The sequence below is a fragment of the Leptosomus discolor genome, chromosome 20 (assembly GCF_034619465.1).
Source record: "Leptosomus discolor isolate bLepDis1 chromosome 20, bLepDis1.hap2, whole genome shotgun sequence".
Classification (NCBI taxonomy): Eukaryota; Metazoa; Chordata; class Aves; order Leptosomiformes; family Leptosomidae; genus Leptosomus; species Leptosomus discolor.
In genome coordinates this window covers 10,430,158-10,446,923 of record NC_141410.1, presented here as the reverse complement: position 1 = coordinate 10,446,923, position 16,766 = coordinate 10,430,158, and the positions used below count along the sequence as shown (strand labels likewise).

At 48.9% G+C, this 16,766-nt stretch overlaps 1 protein-coding gene across 1 annotated transcript in view; it reads right to left on the bottom strand.

Annotated features, from left to right (window-relative positions):
* Window positions 1-16,766, bottom strand: part of PRDM16 (PR/SET domain 16) — a 213,164-nt gene that overhangs the window by 32,609 nt on the left and 163,789 nt on the right. Inside the window, exons 5-6 of the mRNA XM_086476002.1 lie at window positions 7,816-7,918; window positions 494-692 (exon numbers count right to left, since the gene is read on the bottom strand). Coding sequence (XP_086332128.1) covers window positions 494-692; window positions 7,816-7,918 — 302 coding nt within the window. The remainder of the gene's footprint in view (window positions 1-493; window positions 693-7,815; window positions 7,919-16,766) is intronic.

Below are 16,766 nucleotides of genomic sequence, written 5' to 3'. Positions count from 1 at the left end.
ATGACCACGTTAAGAGCTCTTAGTGCAACACCGCCTCTTTCTACCCACCGATCTCAAAGGACCAAGAATTACATATAAAAAAAGGCTTCATGCAAACGTTGCCAGAACGTAATACCACGGTCTTCCCTCGGAACCAGATCACACGGGAGCAGCCGCTGCAGCACCAACCAGGTCTGCTGCAGCCCTGAGAAAGTCACAGGGAGCCCAGAAAACAACCGTCTAAACTTCCTACTGCCAACGCTCTGCGGATGCTTCCACCGCCGAGTAAGGAGAAGCATCACGGTCTAGGAGACCGAGGTCGAGTTCCCAGTGATACTGAAGGATCCCAACCAGGACATGCCTTAACGCTGGGGAGAAAGGGGAGGCACATCCCCGCAGCTGTCGCGAGCCGCCCAGCTCCCACCTTGGTCGCCCATTTCCCATCGTCGGGCAGGACGGGGCAGGAGCAGCGCGGAGGGGCAGCCCAGAGGAGGGTCTGGCAGTTTGCCGGTACCTGTATTTATTGGGGAACATCCTCTCACAGTCTTTGCACTCGTAGACCTGTCCATCTCCAAGACCTTCTTGCTTGATCTCCTCATTCAGGGTCTCGTAGAGGGAGCTGACGGCGTTGCAGGTGTACTTCTTGTGTCGCCGCAGGTCGAGCTTTGACTGAAACAGCTCATCGCAGTCCTCGCAGCGGAACGTGTGCTCTTCTACAACAGACAGAGAAGATGATTTTGACACTGGGCTTGTAAAGAAAAGGCAATATCCTGTGAGGATCTATCAAACACACACACATACACAGAGGAAATTTGCAAGTGACAGGAGAGAGAAACCAAGGTAGGCTGTGCCAGCAGATTGCTTTCACTTTAAGCCTTAAGAAAAAAAACATAAATCACACAACTAGAAGAGATCTTGTTTTCTTGTGTCCTGGCCTCTGCCGAGACGTAGAGAACTACAAGAATTAGCAGACACACAGAATACTGGGGCTATTCTGGAGTATCGCGTGCGTTTGCAAGGAGCCTTTCTGAAAATACAAATGTGCTTTTCCTCCAAGGGGCTGCCGGGGAAAACCACGCTCATGCAAAGACAGATACTGGGAAAACCAAATTGCCACAGCACGAACCTGGAGAAGGTCCTTCCTAACAAAAGGTCTCTCTAATGTTACCCTCTTAACTCATCCCGCACAACTGCTGAAGAACAGAGCACCATCGAATGCGAGGTCAAAACCAGAGTACGACGGAAGAAAGAAAAGGGAGCCAAGTTCTTTGTTGTTGTGCTGTGTTGGGTTTTTTTTTAAAAAAAGATCTAATGCACATAATAAATTATTGTAGTCAAGGTCAAACAAATTAAAAAGAGGGCAGCTATTATTAAGTTTACAAGGCAGCATCCTGACCGTGGTGCCAAGCCAAACAATCAGCTCAGAGCTGTAAATTTTCCAGGAGAACAACCTCTGCGAGGGAGTCGGGATAGCTCCGGGTTTCTCCACCCAGCAGCCAGAAGCTTTCCAGCCACCACTTTGTCACTGGTGCCACATCTCTCTGTCCGCCCCTACCCTCTTCCTCTGGACTCCGGGGCTCTGCTTCGTATTAACTTTTATTCTCTCTTTCTGATAACTTTACTGTCAAGGAGTAAAAGGCATTAGCTCGGGGGGAAGGGTGGAAGGATTCTAAGAGACGCAGCCAGAAGCCACTGCTGTGGTGGAGCTGAGCCATCCCCGAGCGCTGCTGCTCGGTGGGGTAAGGTGCTGGCCGCGCTCGCGGCTTCGTGGCGGCTTCTCTGCTGGGAGCTGTTTTCAAAATCCACAACCTTGCAGCAAACCCTCGGTTTAAAGTACCCCGTGCACTTGTCTGCCCCAAGTTTGGCACGATTACAACCACTTAGGCTGTGCTTTAAGGCCCGAAATTGTGTTTTATAGAAAGCAGGGTTCGTTTTGTTACAAGTGCGACACAAGCACAGGCACAGGCAGTGTCACACGCAGCGACCGCCGCTTCCCCGCCTGCACTCGGGCAATAATCTCCTTTCTCTGGTTCTCTCAATACAGCCTATTTAAACTCAGGCTGTGGTTTTCGACCCGTGGCCCTGCACGCCGGGGTGTCTGCAACTTGCTTCTGCGCTGACTAAGAAAGACAAGATCCCATAAGCTGCTACAGCAAGCTGTGTAGGCAGATGAAACCCAAAGTGGTCCACACCTACACGGAAAGTATCAGCATGCCCACAAACTGGAAAAAGTCAGACACAGCTGAAAAAGAAAATACCACCAAGACACAATCAGTGAAGCCTTGCTATTTCTCCAAGCGGCGTGTCTAGTGGTACGATACCCTGTCCACACAAGGAATGAATAAAACACAGAGATGCTACAGGACTTCCTGAACTGCAGAAGAGAGGGATGTGAAAAGAAAGAAAACCCAGTGGGTCAACATTTTCCTTTGGGGGGTGGGAGGGATTTTAACGAAAAAAGGAAACCTAAGGGAAGAAAATACCTGTATCTTTCCCATTTCAACTCGTTTTGACAGATTGTATGCTCTGAAATTGCTAGCAGCAGGCTCACAATGAAATGGATCAGGCCCTGCTCTACTCCTTAGAGAAATCCTGATTACTGGCATTTTGTAGAACAGTACCAGTATGTATCTCATGTGTTTTATGTCCCTGGGGAGGGAAACCTGGAAATCAGGATATAAAAAACTACCCAGCAGTATCGAGAGACTGTGTATAACCTACCATTAAAATAACCCAAACTACTTTTTATGAGAAAAAAAAAAAAAAAATAATTGTAATATCATCCTATGTCTAGTTATTCCATTTTACTTGTAACAGCAGCATGAAGCACACCATGTTACCTAGTCAAATTAAGATTTCATCTGCGCGTGTTTATAGACCAAAAACATTCTTAGTGTGAAAGCAGCAAGTGAGGGGGGCAAGGGCTGTGGTTAGGTGTGTTTAGGTACCTTTTCACTCCCCACACATCCGTAACTCGGGTGAGAAGAGACAAGCCTCACAGCATCAAGTGTCCCGAACGCAGGGGCTGCATGGGCTGAGGCAATAATCTCATCATGCCATCTCTCCTCGTTATTAATGAATTCACATTAGCTCTGAAACTAGCGTTTATCTGCTACAACGTTCAGCTTTCATAGTCTCAGACGTCAAGCCATACTCCAAAGTGTCACTGGCATTAACAAACGTGACCTTGCTTTGGTTCTGTTTTCGCCTCCTCGAGACGTACGTGGGATAGGAGTCCGTCTGACTCACGCAGCCCACTGAACTGTGGAGTAACAGGATAAATCCCTCACTAACTCCAGATAACGTGGAACTGCTCTGGCAAGGTGTCCATCTCCCTCAGAATTCACCCCCCGAGTCAAACGTTTCCCCTCTTCGCTCTTTGGTAAACACAGCGATGGCTCAACACGAGAAGGCTTTTTTGCAGAAGCCACTGAAGGCCCTCGGGACTGGGAGCTCCCAGGTACCTTCACCTCTTAAGAAGCTCCTACGAAACTCCCAGCATCTCTCAGGCTCAAACTGGCAATTGCCCAGACCTGAAAGCTTGGAAGGGAGGAAACAGAGATTTTTATTTATATATTTTTTTTAAATCTCAGAAAATGCATCAAAATACCTTCTGCAAATCCATACTTAATTCTTCCTACTTCAGTTTGAGATTTACGTGATTAATTGCATCTCATTCCACCCAAACTATCCTCTAGGAATCGGAAAGCCACCTTGGCTTTGGAAAGCTAGCCAGGGAGAAGAGTTTACTACATACCTGGCTGAAGATGGATGACCTGCAAGCCCCCCCCCCGGACCCAACCTGACAGGGCACTACCTGTTATCCACGAGAGTAACATGGTTTGTCCTTTCTATGAGATTACAGAGCAGGCAGGCAAGCAGACAGATGAAATACATTAATAACCTCAGTAATAACTGTTACGAGAAGAGATTTTGCTTCTAATTCTCCTTGTCCTTTGTCAGCAGCATTACAGATCTCACACACATTACACCCAATACAATGTGCTCCTCAGTCGGCAGAGCCGGCGTCGCTACGTTCACGCAAGCTGAGGAGCTGCCCCCATCAGACTTTTGTCAAGAAACGTAAGAAACAAGCCAGCTCAGCTGAGGCATGTGCAGTTTTTCCTTTTGCGTTTGCACACCTTCAGAGCTACACAGGTTTGACAGCTCCAGCCCTCGCACGTCACTAAGTTGAAAAAAACCCTGTACAGGCTCGGGCTTCAGCAACAACAACGCTCCTCTTCTACCATCAAACACAAGAGCTTTTTCATAGGTAGAAAAGTTGGATGACAAGAAAATAAATGCATGTGCTTCAGAATATCCGGGTTTGGGAAAAGAAGTATTTATTGAAAAGAAGAATTAGGGAACTGGCAAAAACACGATTAAAAGCCATGTGGTCACGTTACGCACGTTGCCACTGGTTGCAAACACTATTCTGATGCTCAGACAGGTTCATCAGAGGAGGAACTGGCTGCCCGGCAGAGCAGCTGACTGTATCAGAGCAATATCCAACCCCATTCCTCCAGCCTTCCTGTTTCCCGACGTCAGAAGCTGGAGATCAGCCTTCTCCCTCAGTACCCTGCAGGGAAAGGACTGGCCTGTGCTCTGCGGGCCAGACCCGCACCCTGCAAGAACGAAGCCCAAGTAACAAAGGAGGCTCAGGACCGAACTGAGGAGACCTGGTGTCTGGTTTGTGTCTTTAGATCAGACACCAAGTTCGCAGACTTCAGGTTCATTAAAGTGGGGTTTTTTTCCTTCTTTAAGCACCAAAAATAAAAATACTGCCCTTCAAAAAAGGTTCCTACTTCAGTATCTCACAGGGAGACGGGCATAAAAAGAAAAGAAAAATCCAGTTACAAAAAAATTGCTGCCTGTTCCCTATGTCTTGTTTGTCAAATCTATGGTTATATGTGCCTATCTTAAGTTCCATCAGTAACACTCAGGACAAAGCAGGAATGTAACAGAAAAATAAATCAGTGCCTAATAGCTTTCAGAGAAACCAAGGGGAACACAATTATGTGGCATCTACATGCTAATCTACCAGACTTGAATCTCAAAGGAGTTCAAGTGCCCTACTCAAAATTCCTGCAGTGATAAGGGGTCTGCTGTGTTTGGCTGGGGTTTGGATAAAAGATTTTTATGATAATTATCTTTGTGTGGAACAATTTTGCATTTTCTTTCTTGTTAATTCAGAATCGAAATGGGGGTGCGAGGCAGCAGGGAGATAGCATTACTGAAAGTAAAAAGTATTAGGAAGTCAAATATTTAATGTTGGCCTACTGTAATTTGAAAGCAATTATGTGGCAAAAGCACTAGACATTACCAGGAAGATACAGATAAACGTCACATAATGGCAAAGACAGAAAACAAGGAGCACTTTTTGCTTGTTCGAATAAAAGCCTGTTAGAAACAGAAATGCAGAACAGTGGTGAGGTTTCTTTCTGATTTCTCCCTGACATCAAAAAAAAAAGGCATGGGTTTACTGCATCATTGTGCATCCAGAAATCATTCACCTCTGTGCGTTGGTTTCAAGAAAATTATTGACTTTTTTTAGGAGAACACTGAAGGAATAATCCCAAACCTGACATCTCAGCGAGCCAGCAGCTACCGCGCTGCCTGTTCATTCACTTCACCCACGGACCTTTGGCAAAAGAGCTCTAATCCTCAAACAGCAGCACTAATCCTCAAACTATCCCTTTTCTCAGAAATATTTCAAACTAATTGTGCATATCGTATGTACACTCTTAAAGGGTTTCACTGCAAATTTGAATCTGAAAATTATATTCATATACAGGTAAAAGAAAAAAAAAGTATTTTAGGATGTCCAGGTGAGGCAACCCAAATTTCAGTTATTCATTATGTAGAAGAGTATTTACAACTAACAGTTTAAAAATGACTGGCAGAATATAAGCATTGAAATATACAGAATAAATAATATAGAATAAATATATATGGAAATGTATTTGTAGACACTAGCCACCAAATGATAATGTGAAACCTGCAACAGGCTCTATGTTCAATGAGTGAACAGAAAAAGACATAAGTGATATGTCCAAATATTTTCTCCACTTGAAAAAATTCAGGTGCCTTTTACCCTGTTCTCTAACTGTTCCTGTCACCAAGTGTCAAGGAGACTACGAACCCTCAGAGCAGAGCTTTGCAATCCAGGCTGGTTCGCACCTGCTGTTGGGATCGCAACGCACCTCGCTGCGACGCTCTGCCGCGAGAGGGTTCTGCACTCACCTCGGGACTTGCAGCCGCCCGCTTTAAAACAGCAACCTGTGCCATTCTGGAGTTCTCTAGCTATGCCTGTGCTGTTGCCTTGCTTCTATAACGTTTTGGGGAACGGGGTAGCACATCTTTCCTCGTCTCCCTAAGAGAGCACTGGCACTGGCACTGCAGGGAGTGTCTGCACTGACAGGCTGTCGCCTGCAGTGACCGAGGCGGGATACCAAGCACTAGCCAGAGCCTCCGGTGAATGTTGAGAACAGCACCCTAACAAAGGGAAAAACCCCTGGCGACACTCTGAGATTGCCCGAATGTTTCAGGCCTTGTGTCCCGCTCTCCTGTCGCTGACAAGAGCCAGCAGCAGCTACTAGAGAGGAGCAGGCAAGGACGCTGCAAGGAGCAGGCGAGCAGCAGCCTGTCCCCAGGGAACAACGCCCCCCAACTCCCCACAGTCTCTTCAGCGCATCGGCTCAGCCTGTGCCTCCTTCCCAAACCCCGGAGCTAGGCCCGTAACCTCACTGCAGGCATTCTGGCTGTTCTTACTCTGCAGCACCAAATGCTTCTGTTCTTTGTGACACTAAAATCGAACCCAAAGCTTTCAGCCGTGTACCAGAGTGACAAGCAGAGAGCTCCGGGCCTCTCGTTAAAATCTAAGGACCCTATAGCCCTCTCTGTGCACCACGAAGAAGGAAGAAGGACTCAAAGTCTTCTCCTTCTCTGGTCCCATCCCTCTCTACACCTCCTCTCGAATTTCACATAGCACTGTTCTGGTGCAGGAAGAGAATCCAAACCTCTCAGCGCGCTGCTCCGCGCTCTAACTCGCTAGAGAACGCTCACTTAGCCTGGAGAGCATCGGGGGCTTTCAGACAGTCTGTGTGCCGACTGAACAGCAGTAATTAACAGCAGGATGTTTAGAGGAAATTGGTTATGCTAATATACAAAGCAGTGAGTAAGGCTTCGTCTTTCAGGTGGCTCCACACACAATACGCAGTTAGGAAACTTCTCCCTCTGCGAGCCACTCTGAGCGAGGCACCTTGTCTGGCCACAGACTCACTGCAAGGCAGGAGGGACATTGCAGTAAGAAAAATATGACCTTTCTTTGAAAAATAATCATTCTTTTGGCCTTCGCTGCATCGCTTCAGGGTTTCAGAGGTGTCTGTATTCTAGCAACAACAATTCTAGAGATGACTCTTCCATCCTCTGCCTGGATCCCCCTTTCTGTGCAATCTGAACCTCTACAGACCAGTGTCTTGCAAGCCTTGGAATGGTTTGGCCCATTTTTATTACACCCAAAGAAACCTGGGTGACCCTGGGCATTAAGAAGGCACCTCAAATCATATTCAAAACCAGACCGTTCCTCAAAGAGAAGAAGCAAATCAATCTGCTGCATGCCTTGAGGTTCATAAAAACCAGCTTGCTATCATTGACCAAGAGAGCTACTCTCACCAGAGAAAGAGTGAAAATAAGCACAAAATATTAGCAGTTACAGAAGGGGCAGGTACCAGATCAGAGTTTTGTCCCATTTCAGCACTAACTGGGGTTCTCCACATTCCTAGGTACGCTGGCGAGAGGTGCAAAAGGGTCCTGTCTAGCAAAGCGAGGCCTTACCTTCCATGCTGGGCGCCATGTTCCCAAGTGAATAACCACCTTCCTTCAAATACACCAAGAGCTCTTCTCCTGGCTCAATTTCTTTAATAACTTTATAATAGATCTGGGAATCAGAAACAAAAATTGAGAGACATGTTAAATATGCAAAGACTTGCATTTTACATTTTAACCAATAACTCAAATTATTCCAGCTAACAGGGGAGGCTGTCACTTGCTTTGTGTGATAATTGCTACCGAGAGCTCTTTTTTCCTGCCTTTATTTTACTGTGTGTGTGTCGGCGTTTCAAGCGGCTTGGGTAATAAAGCAGTATTTACGGTAACAGCCTCTCTCCTTCAAATCACACAAAATCTTCCCATGGTCTTCCCTGCCTCCTATGAGCTTAGTGTATCCGTCATAGACCAGGGAAGAGCAAACTGATGGAACTGATGCATTTAAGTCTCTGCTTCTCTAAGCCGAAACCGGCGTGATGACTAGAGCTGAGTTAGCACAATGTCCCGGAATTAATTATTTTGTAGATGACTCTCACGTCGAGCTGGAGGACCTGACCCTAGAGACAAGATCTGAACCACTCCCGGTGAGCAGCTGACCCCCGTTCAGAGTCCCTGTCTAACCACGGCACCTGGACCTCCTGAAGGTGCCGAGCACGGCCAGCACCGTGCACCTCCCACCCCGGCGGGACAAACCCAAACTGGTGTCAAACGAGGGCAGAGGCCACGCACCAGCTGTGCGCCCCACTCCCGTTGCCATTGCAAGAATGTGGAACACAGTTTAAAGGATACCCAGGCCTTACACGGGTTTCCTGAACCAAAATGAATTCGCGCGCTCCAAGGATGAGAAAATATCACGAGTAAGAAACACCCTTTACCCAGGGCAAGGCAGCGACACATTAGCGCATGTTTTCAGCCGTACCACACGCTCCTCTCTACTGTTCCACCCCCAAACCCATCCGAAAGCATGGCCATATGCCCAGTGCCACCACGGTTCTGTGCCAGCGGCCCCAATGGCCCCACAAAAAAGCAGAGGCCGCAGGCAGCAGGGCGGGCTGGCAGTGCCTCATTCGTACCAGCAGGCAGAGAGCTTGCTGGTTCCCTGGGACGACTGACAACCAAACCGCCCTCACAGCCGCAGGCAGCTCACGGGGACCGTGCAACTGGTGGTGACTGGGGCACTTCTAGGCATGGAGAGCGAGCTCCCTAACTTCAACTGGGAGGGCGCTCCCTGAGACCTCCGCAAGGAAAACCGTGACAAACAGCAGCAGAAGGAAATCAACAGCAGGAGGGGAGTTTGTGTGACTGACAAGGAGGAGGATCAGAACTACGTGAAATCCAAGAGAGTCAGTGTCTCCCAGGTGTTTTCCAAACTTTTAAAGCCTGCTGGACCCTGTCCTCTGCTCACAGTAATACTGTGGGAATTCAACAGATAGTAGTCATTAACTGCAAAGTTTTATTAGCGCTGCCTTTAACAGCAACGCACGAAACTGTTTTCCAGGGTATCGACCACAATTCACCCAGGACGACCCCCTGGACTCGCTGCCACGCAGCCTCTGCCCACCCGCCCTTCACGGGGAACGCGGGCACAGCACCCGCCTGCCCGCGCTGCGTTCACGGGGTCACTGCGATGCGGTTTTCTCCCCCTTTCCCTCCTCCGCGTGGAAGCACAAGGCCTCGGCAGCCGAGCCGTGGGCCTGCGAGCCCAGGGGCAGCAGCAGGTGCCCGGGCTCCCCCGCCTCGCCCGCTCCGTCCCGCGGGGAGAGGCGGCCTCGCTCCCCGGCGCAGCCTCCCGCGGGTCGGCGGGAACCGAAGACCCCGCTCGGAACTTTTCCTCCGGATCGAGATCGGGAACCTCCCAGCAGATCAACGACCCGCCTTACAACCGAGCACAACGCTCGCCGGTGGCCGTCCCGGACACCGCGCGGCTGCCAGCGGCGCCGCTCCGCACCCCGCCGCGCCCGCGGAGGCGCCGCTCCGGGAACACGCGCTTCTCCCGCCGCCTCTCCCGCGCTGCCCCCCCGCCCGCCCGGCCCCCGCTCCGCTCCGCTCCGCTCCGCTCCGGCGGGGAAAGGCGAGGGGCTCTTCCGAAGGCGGACGGCGGCAGCGCCCCGGGGCTCCCTCCCGCCTTTCCCCGAGCACACACTTGCCCGCGGCGCGCACTCCCGCAGCTGCCGGCGCGACGGCGCTCGCAGGCGGCCCGGGCAGCCGCGGAGAAGGCGGCGGGGCTGCCGCTGCCCGCGGCGGGAGCGGGGCCCCGGCGGCGGGAGCCCGGCCCCGGCAGCGCGGCCCCCGCCCGCCCCAGCAGGGGGCAGGCTCCGCCCGCCGACGGCCCCGCGCCCGCCGGGTCCGTTCCCCCCCCCCCCCGGCCTTGGCCCGGCCGCGGCCGCCTGCACCCGCGGGGCCGCCCGGGGCAGCCGCCTGAGCACCGGCCGGCGGAGCGGGGCCGGGCCGGGCCGGGCCGGGCCGGGCGGACGCCTGATCTGTTCGCCGCCGGGAGAAGGAGCCGCCTCGGCTGAGGGGAATGAGGGAAGCCGGGGCGGCGGGCCGGGCCCGGGGCCGGCGGGGAAAGGGCTGGGGGGGGGCGGGGGGGCGATGGCCACCATGGGGAGAGGGGACCGCGGCCCCTGCCTGCCGCAGGGCGGCCCTCAGAGGCCCCGCTGTCAGGCCCGGTCAGCACCGTGTCTTTGGTTTCGGCAGCCGCCCCCGTTCAGCCTCTCCTAAGCGGGCTCTGAGCCTCCCCGCGATTTCAGCTGCGAATCCACCGAAACTATTAATATCTCGTGGACAAGCATTAGCGCTGCCCAACAGAAAAGGCCGTGAAATCTCCTACTGCGAGTGTCGAAGCGGCAGCAGTGACCTGGTCACGAAACCAAACGTGGAAGATGAGAAATGCAATCGAACTGCTTGTGATTTACACCATGTCCTGAACGGCAGAGACACATCCTTGTGCTTGCCAGAACCCTTAACATCATTTTCATCAGCGTTTCCCACTGCCTTGTGACCGGTTCTTCCACTGAAGACATGCCCGTCCTCATCCCGCATGTCATCGAGCGATAAACAACCAGAAAAAGTGAACTTGTGCAGCTGGAAGGATCCCAGCATCGAGCTGTGCGGTGCTTTGAGATCCTCAGCTGACAAATCCTGAGCAGTGCGAAACGCAGAGCAAGACACGTGCTTACGTGTCGATGTGAGGAGGTGAACATACTCCTGAGAGACTGCACTTAACTGTTTCCCGTGGATCGGATAGTTCACTTCTATGGATTCCCCTGCGAACTACAACTGATGAAGAATTTTCCTTTTTCTCATTATTTTTTTCATTTACACTTCAACTCTCTTCCCTGCCTGCTTGTTCAACAAGAAAAGCCTTTCCCAGGACCCAGCCACACTGAGTTTAATAGCAAACCTGCCTGAAAAACACAAGAAAGATGAGGAATTAGCACAGAGCTTAGGGCTGACTCCGAAAAACGGAACTCGTAATGTGCCATCACTTGCAGCTAGCCAAGAGAAAAAAGAAAAGCACTCAGAATAGCCATTAATAGACCTTTCTCTTTCAGCTACTAACAGCAAACCCAAATAAGCACTGAAATACAAACCACAATCTAAAAGCTACGCCTAGTTCACAGACACATTCACAAATTTTACACTGGAAAAATCCTCCAGAATTTCACTACCAAACGGCTGCCACTGCCGCTGCATCATGGTCTTTAACTCCTTTACCTCCCCTGTTTGTTCTCAGAACAAAGTAGCTTCTTGTGTGTAACAACATGTCTGTTACAGTCTTTCAAGAAATATAGTACAAGCTTCATTAATGATTAGGGAAAAGCCGGATTCTGCTGGAGTCACATTAATTTCATCAAACATTTCATTATAATAATTAACTTCATCTTGCAATCATGCTACTGATGGTCTGAATTAATTAAAAACTACTGCTGTGTTTCCTTTCCGTTTTTATTTGTTGTGCACCGAAAAAGATCAGATTTACTAATCCATCAGAACATTTACATTCATAAATCATTTATGTCCATCATTTATATAAAAATTCCACACATCACTGTTTCTTATCTCTCACAACAAAAGGGACACCTCTCCTCATGGCCAGTCAGCTCTGTTCAGCACAAAGTAGTTAACAACACAACCAGGGCTTGGGCAGCGCTCTCGCAGCCGACTGAAAACACGACATTTCTTGATTTTTATCAGAATTATTCTAAGCACGGGGCACTAGAGAAAGATGAAAAAAAAAAATAAAAAGGAAAGTAAAAACAAACGCCAGAGGAATCCTTTTCCAGCCTGGGCTGGATACACGGATCCGCTCTGTAACTGCCCCCGCGGCCGGACACTCGGTGCCGCAGAGAGCCGGCTCTGGCTGCAGCGCTGCGCAGCACCTCCCCAAGCACCCGGGGCGGCCAGTGGAAGCACCGGTACCGCAGAGCCACGGCACACACTCGCGCTCGGGCTGATCTCGCCCCGCGCGGAGCACCGAGGCATCAGAGCCGCACGTCTTTTCTCTGAGAAAGAGCCTTCCTGAGGCAGACGCCGCTCAGAAGCAACGCGGGAATTGTTTAACTGATCCCAGCACCGAGGCAAAGGTGGAGATGAAACACGTCAAGTGAGAAAAGTACGTCCGAGCATTACCTCATTATTTGGGTGTCTTTCATGAGAAACAGCGCGGTTTACCTGCTGTAGGAGTTACGTCTGCTGTTTATCTCAGCCTCATTGCGGCAACACGTTTATACTTCAGGAAAAAAAGGGCATTAGAGACCTGGGAAAACAGCTGCAGTGTTTACCTAAAGATCAAAACCCACAGCCCCTAATTGCATCAGTGTGCAGCAGAAGTGACCGACAAGGACAATTCAAAACGAGCTAAAAAGCCGCTGCTTTACGTCCTCGTCTTGCAAACAGTTAACTAACCCAGCAACCCAGTGAAAGAACAAGGCAAGTATTTCTACCTCCTGCTCGCCCAAGACAACGATCAGACGGGTGCATGTGGCTGGCTGGCTGAAGGAGGAGCAAACATGTAAAAGTTTGGCCTCGTGTACTTCTGGCCAGAATGGGACTGCACGTTCCGCTTTTGTTCGGATGTTTTCCTCCTTTGGAATCGCCTTCCCTTTGTTCCAGCTAACCCACATTGCTTTTTATTTCCTCTTTTTAAGGCACTGTGTTACCTACCTAGGAACCCTAACAGAGTCACCAAGTATGTATGTAAAATACACAGCAAAGATCTGTTACACACACACACACACACACACACACACGACTGGCTTATTAAACAAGAGGCCCGATGTTTTCCATCCCTGTAGCTCCAGTTAGTCCTTTTTTCCAATAAATGTAACACAAACAAAGGCAGCAGCTATCATCCTGAAAGCAAGCTATCACGGCTATTACATTTATTACATATACTCTCGTTACTATTAGTCTCCTGAATAAGAGCAGCTGAACTGCTCAAGTATTTGCCCCATGAAGGCAGCAGTAGCAAGATGAAAAATAAAGCACAAGTCATGTATCGTTTTCCAGACACATTTAGCAAATCATATCATTCTTCTACCATTCTTTTCCAGTCCTCCTTTAGAAACACAATTAATCTCAGTCAATCAATGATCTCCTATTTTTTTCAAATGCCTTTCAAGTAAGAATAAATATAAAGAAAACTGGCTAACATTATTTTACATCTGCAAATCAGTTTCACAATTGAAAAACAGTTAATGAAATGTCTCAACTAATCTCCTTCTAAACAGCAGCATTTTCATCTGTAAATTGGAAAAACCCCCAACATTCAGAGGTCCAGATTCTGCTGTCAATTACTTCACTAAAAATCCAGGAAAATTCTCTGTATGTTCCTGGGAATGTTCCCAAGTCACAGGAGTGTAAAGAAGAACAGAATGTGGTCTGGGGAGCGGGGGGAGTGCAAAGGACCATCTCCCCATGCAAACATGTTTATTTTTTCCTGAAAAGCAAATGGTTTTGATTAAAAGCTTGTGCTGGCTCTTATCATCACAATGCTGCTTCGTTATTTTGTGGGTAATCTTTTACTGCAAAAGCTTTTCTTCCCTTATGTACTTGCAAACAAACCCCAAATCTTCGCATGCCGACTGAACAGGAAAGAGAAAGCCTTTCTCCCTGTCTTTTGAGTCCCCGTTACGGAAAAAAAAATGTACCCTGCTAGCAATGTGAAATTACATCAAGTCAAAACCAGCAGCGTTAGGAGATAGCGCTAGGTAGAAATCAGCAATGCTTAGTCACCCTGAAAATTTATAACATGCTTCCGGCTTTGGGAGTCACTCTGCTAAGGGCCTGAGATCCCTCCTGCCCGAGATCCCTCCTGCTCGGGATCTCTCCTGCCCGAGATCTCCCCTTTCCCACCCGCAGGATGCTCAGACACCAGCACCCAGCAGAATCTCCCCTTGAATTAACTGTGTGGTTTGTGCACAAGAAAGTTTGAAGGCGACACAAATTTAGTTTTCTAAATATATCCTACAGGGAAAAGGAGGGGGGGTCGTTTCCAAAGCATACGACAGCCCTGGCCAGCGACACGCACTTCTGTGAGGAACCCAGCCCTTGACTTCAGCGGAGCAACCACACGATCAGGATCGCTCACACTCAGAGGTACCCGCGGGAGGACGATCTCTAACACCCCCACACCCCCTCTGTATCAGCACAGAGCTCACCCTGACACCAGCTACATAAAAAGTAATGAAGTGCAAAAGCATTTTGTACCCTCCGACAAGGCCTAACTGCAGCACCTCTGAAAACGCCTGCGCTTCTGCTTTGGTATTTACTAGGCCGGTGTTTCTCAGGACCAGGATGAAGAACTTGATTTTGCAGTCTAGTCATTTTATTTTGAGTGCCTGAGAGTTCAGATACAGGCGGGTTGTATCCCAAAGGCCCCTTGGCAGCTCGTGAATTATGAATTCACTGAGTCTGATGAAAGCACGTATCAGCTCGCAGACATACATGCTTATGGACTGCTCGATGTTTTTCTTTTCTATTTATATTTGCAGGCTACTCTCTTAGTTTTCGTGATGACCAAGCACACTCACAGCCATCTTTATCCTTTGAAGCTTCAGAGTCCAGAGGAATTATCCATTTCAATAAAAGAAGTAACCACCAGCACCAGAATCGTTCCAGGAGAGAAAGCAGTGAGACGGTTTTGTATGGCAGTGGTGCGAGAGAAAACTTGGAACGAATAGGAGATGCCAGAACAAACATGGTTAAATTGCCTCCTCTATAAATAATAATACAAATATCCACAAAGATTTTAATGTGCTGCTGATGGCTCTAAATACTGCCGCCATTCAAATGAGTCCACAGGCTGTCATAATCGATAGCTTAGGAAATAGCATATCCTTACTCTGACTCTACTCCTCCCCCCCAAGCATCCAGTGCCTCTAGTTATCAATCACCATCATCTGCTGCGTTTTACACTGGATTTTTTCATTCCCACCAGCTGGCCTGACCTAAGGCTCTTCAATCTTTCGGGAAAGAAGGCTGAGGGGGAGAAAACATTTTGCTTTCCTGCTGTTTACTTATATTCTGCACCTCGAAGAAGCATTTGCTTGCTACCCAGCCCCTTTCATGTGACTTCTAGTAAGTCTGTTTATGAAGAAGTTGTAAAAGAGTGGTCATTACGGAGGAAAAATAATGAAAAGAAGATGAGTGTGTATGATAAACAGCTGTTCTTTCCAATCAGATCGCTGCATGCACTAAAAATATGCACAACCAGAAATCTCCAGATGAGGGACAAGGACAGAAGGACATGCAGTGGACTGGGCTTACAGTAAAATGTGATCCAGCCCTCAAGTTTCTGGCAAATTCTGTATATATATATGCAGCCCTTAATCTAAGCATTTATAAGAACCCGGGAAAAGCCAGCACTGTACAAGTTAACATTTCTAAAAGAAACGTGTATTCATGTAAAAAAAAACTTGCATGAACTCAGTTTCTTTCCTGAGTCGAAGATGTTTTTGAAGAAACCCAAATTCAAAATACCTGGGGTTTCTCTTCCTTTAGTATTCGTGCTGTTCCACTGCTGCTCGTAAGAATTCTCGGGAACAGCCTCCCTACGCTTCTGCGGGGACGAACGCCAGGGAAAAGCCATCTGCCCAGACACTGAGCAAGGCTGTCCTGGTGAGACGGGAACACACCCGGCTGGCTAAAGCCACCGCCACGTGCAAAGCGCTGGGAAGCATTAGGCAGCGCATGCAGTTGCATCGGTCCTGCTGCATCTCCTGCGAGCCCACCGAGGTCTCCCTCAGCCGAACAGCCTGCGCTCGCTCAGCGGCAGGGCGCACAGCGCGGAGCCCCTGCGATATTTATCCCGTCATTCTGTGAAACGGAGACACGGGAGCAGCCCTGCGTGTGTCACAGAAAGCACCGAGCAGCTCACGGTGTAAGACAAGGAGCTGATGATAAATGTTGGCTCTTGGTTAGAAGGCTCCTTGTTGTAAGAGCACTTGTGAGTAGTGGTGAGTGGGCACTGAAGCAATCAGCGGCTCATTTTAACTAAGCAGGCTGAAATTTAGAGCTTTGTGCCTCAGTCTCTTCTAGATTGCTTAAATCATGAACATTTGTGATACTTTTGTATTATTTTACTTCTGCATCCAAAGTTGAGCTATTCAAAAGCATTTTAAAACAGGAACTAAGTTCACAAAGTGGGCTGACATTTTGGCGCACCCTGAGCTATTCTCATTTTACATGAGCTGCCTTACTCCAGAGTCACTCTGGCTTCCCTGTCAGCTACAGAGTTCTAAATGTTTTTGTTAGAAGTGTATTTTTCCATCCTCAGCTCATTCTTTGTGTGCATCCAAATATGCCTCCTGTTTGCTAACCGGTAATCACATTAAGACTGCATTTCTCATCTCAGTTAGGTCTGAAGCAGGTTTGTGGAACTCCCAACTTGGATTGCTCATCTTGAACCCATTTTTGGGTTTAAGCTTCAAAGAACTTTACAAACATGAGTTAACATT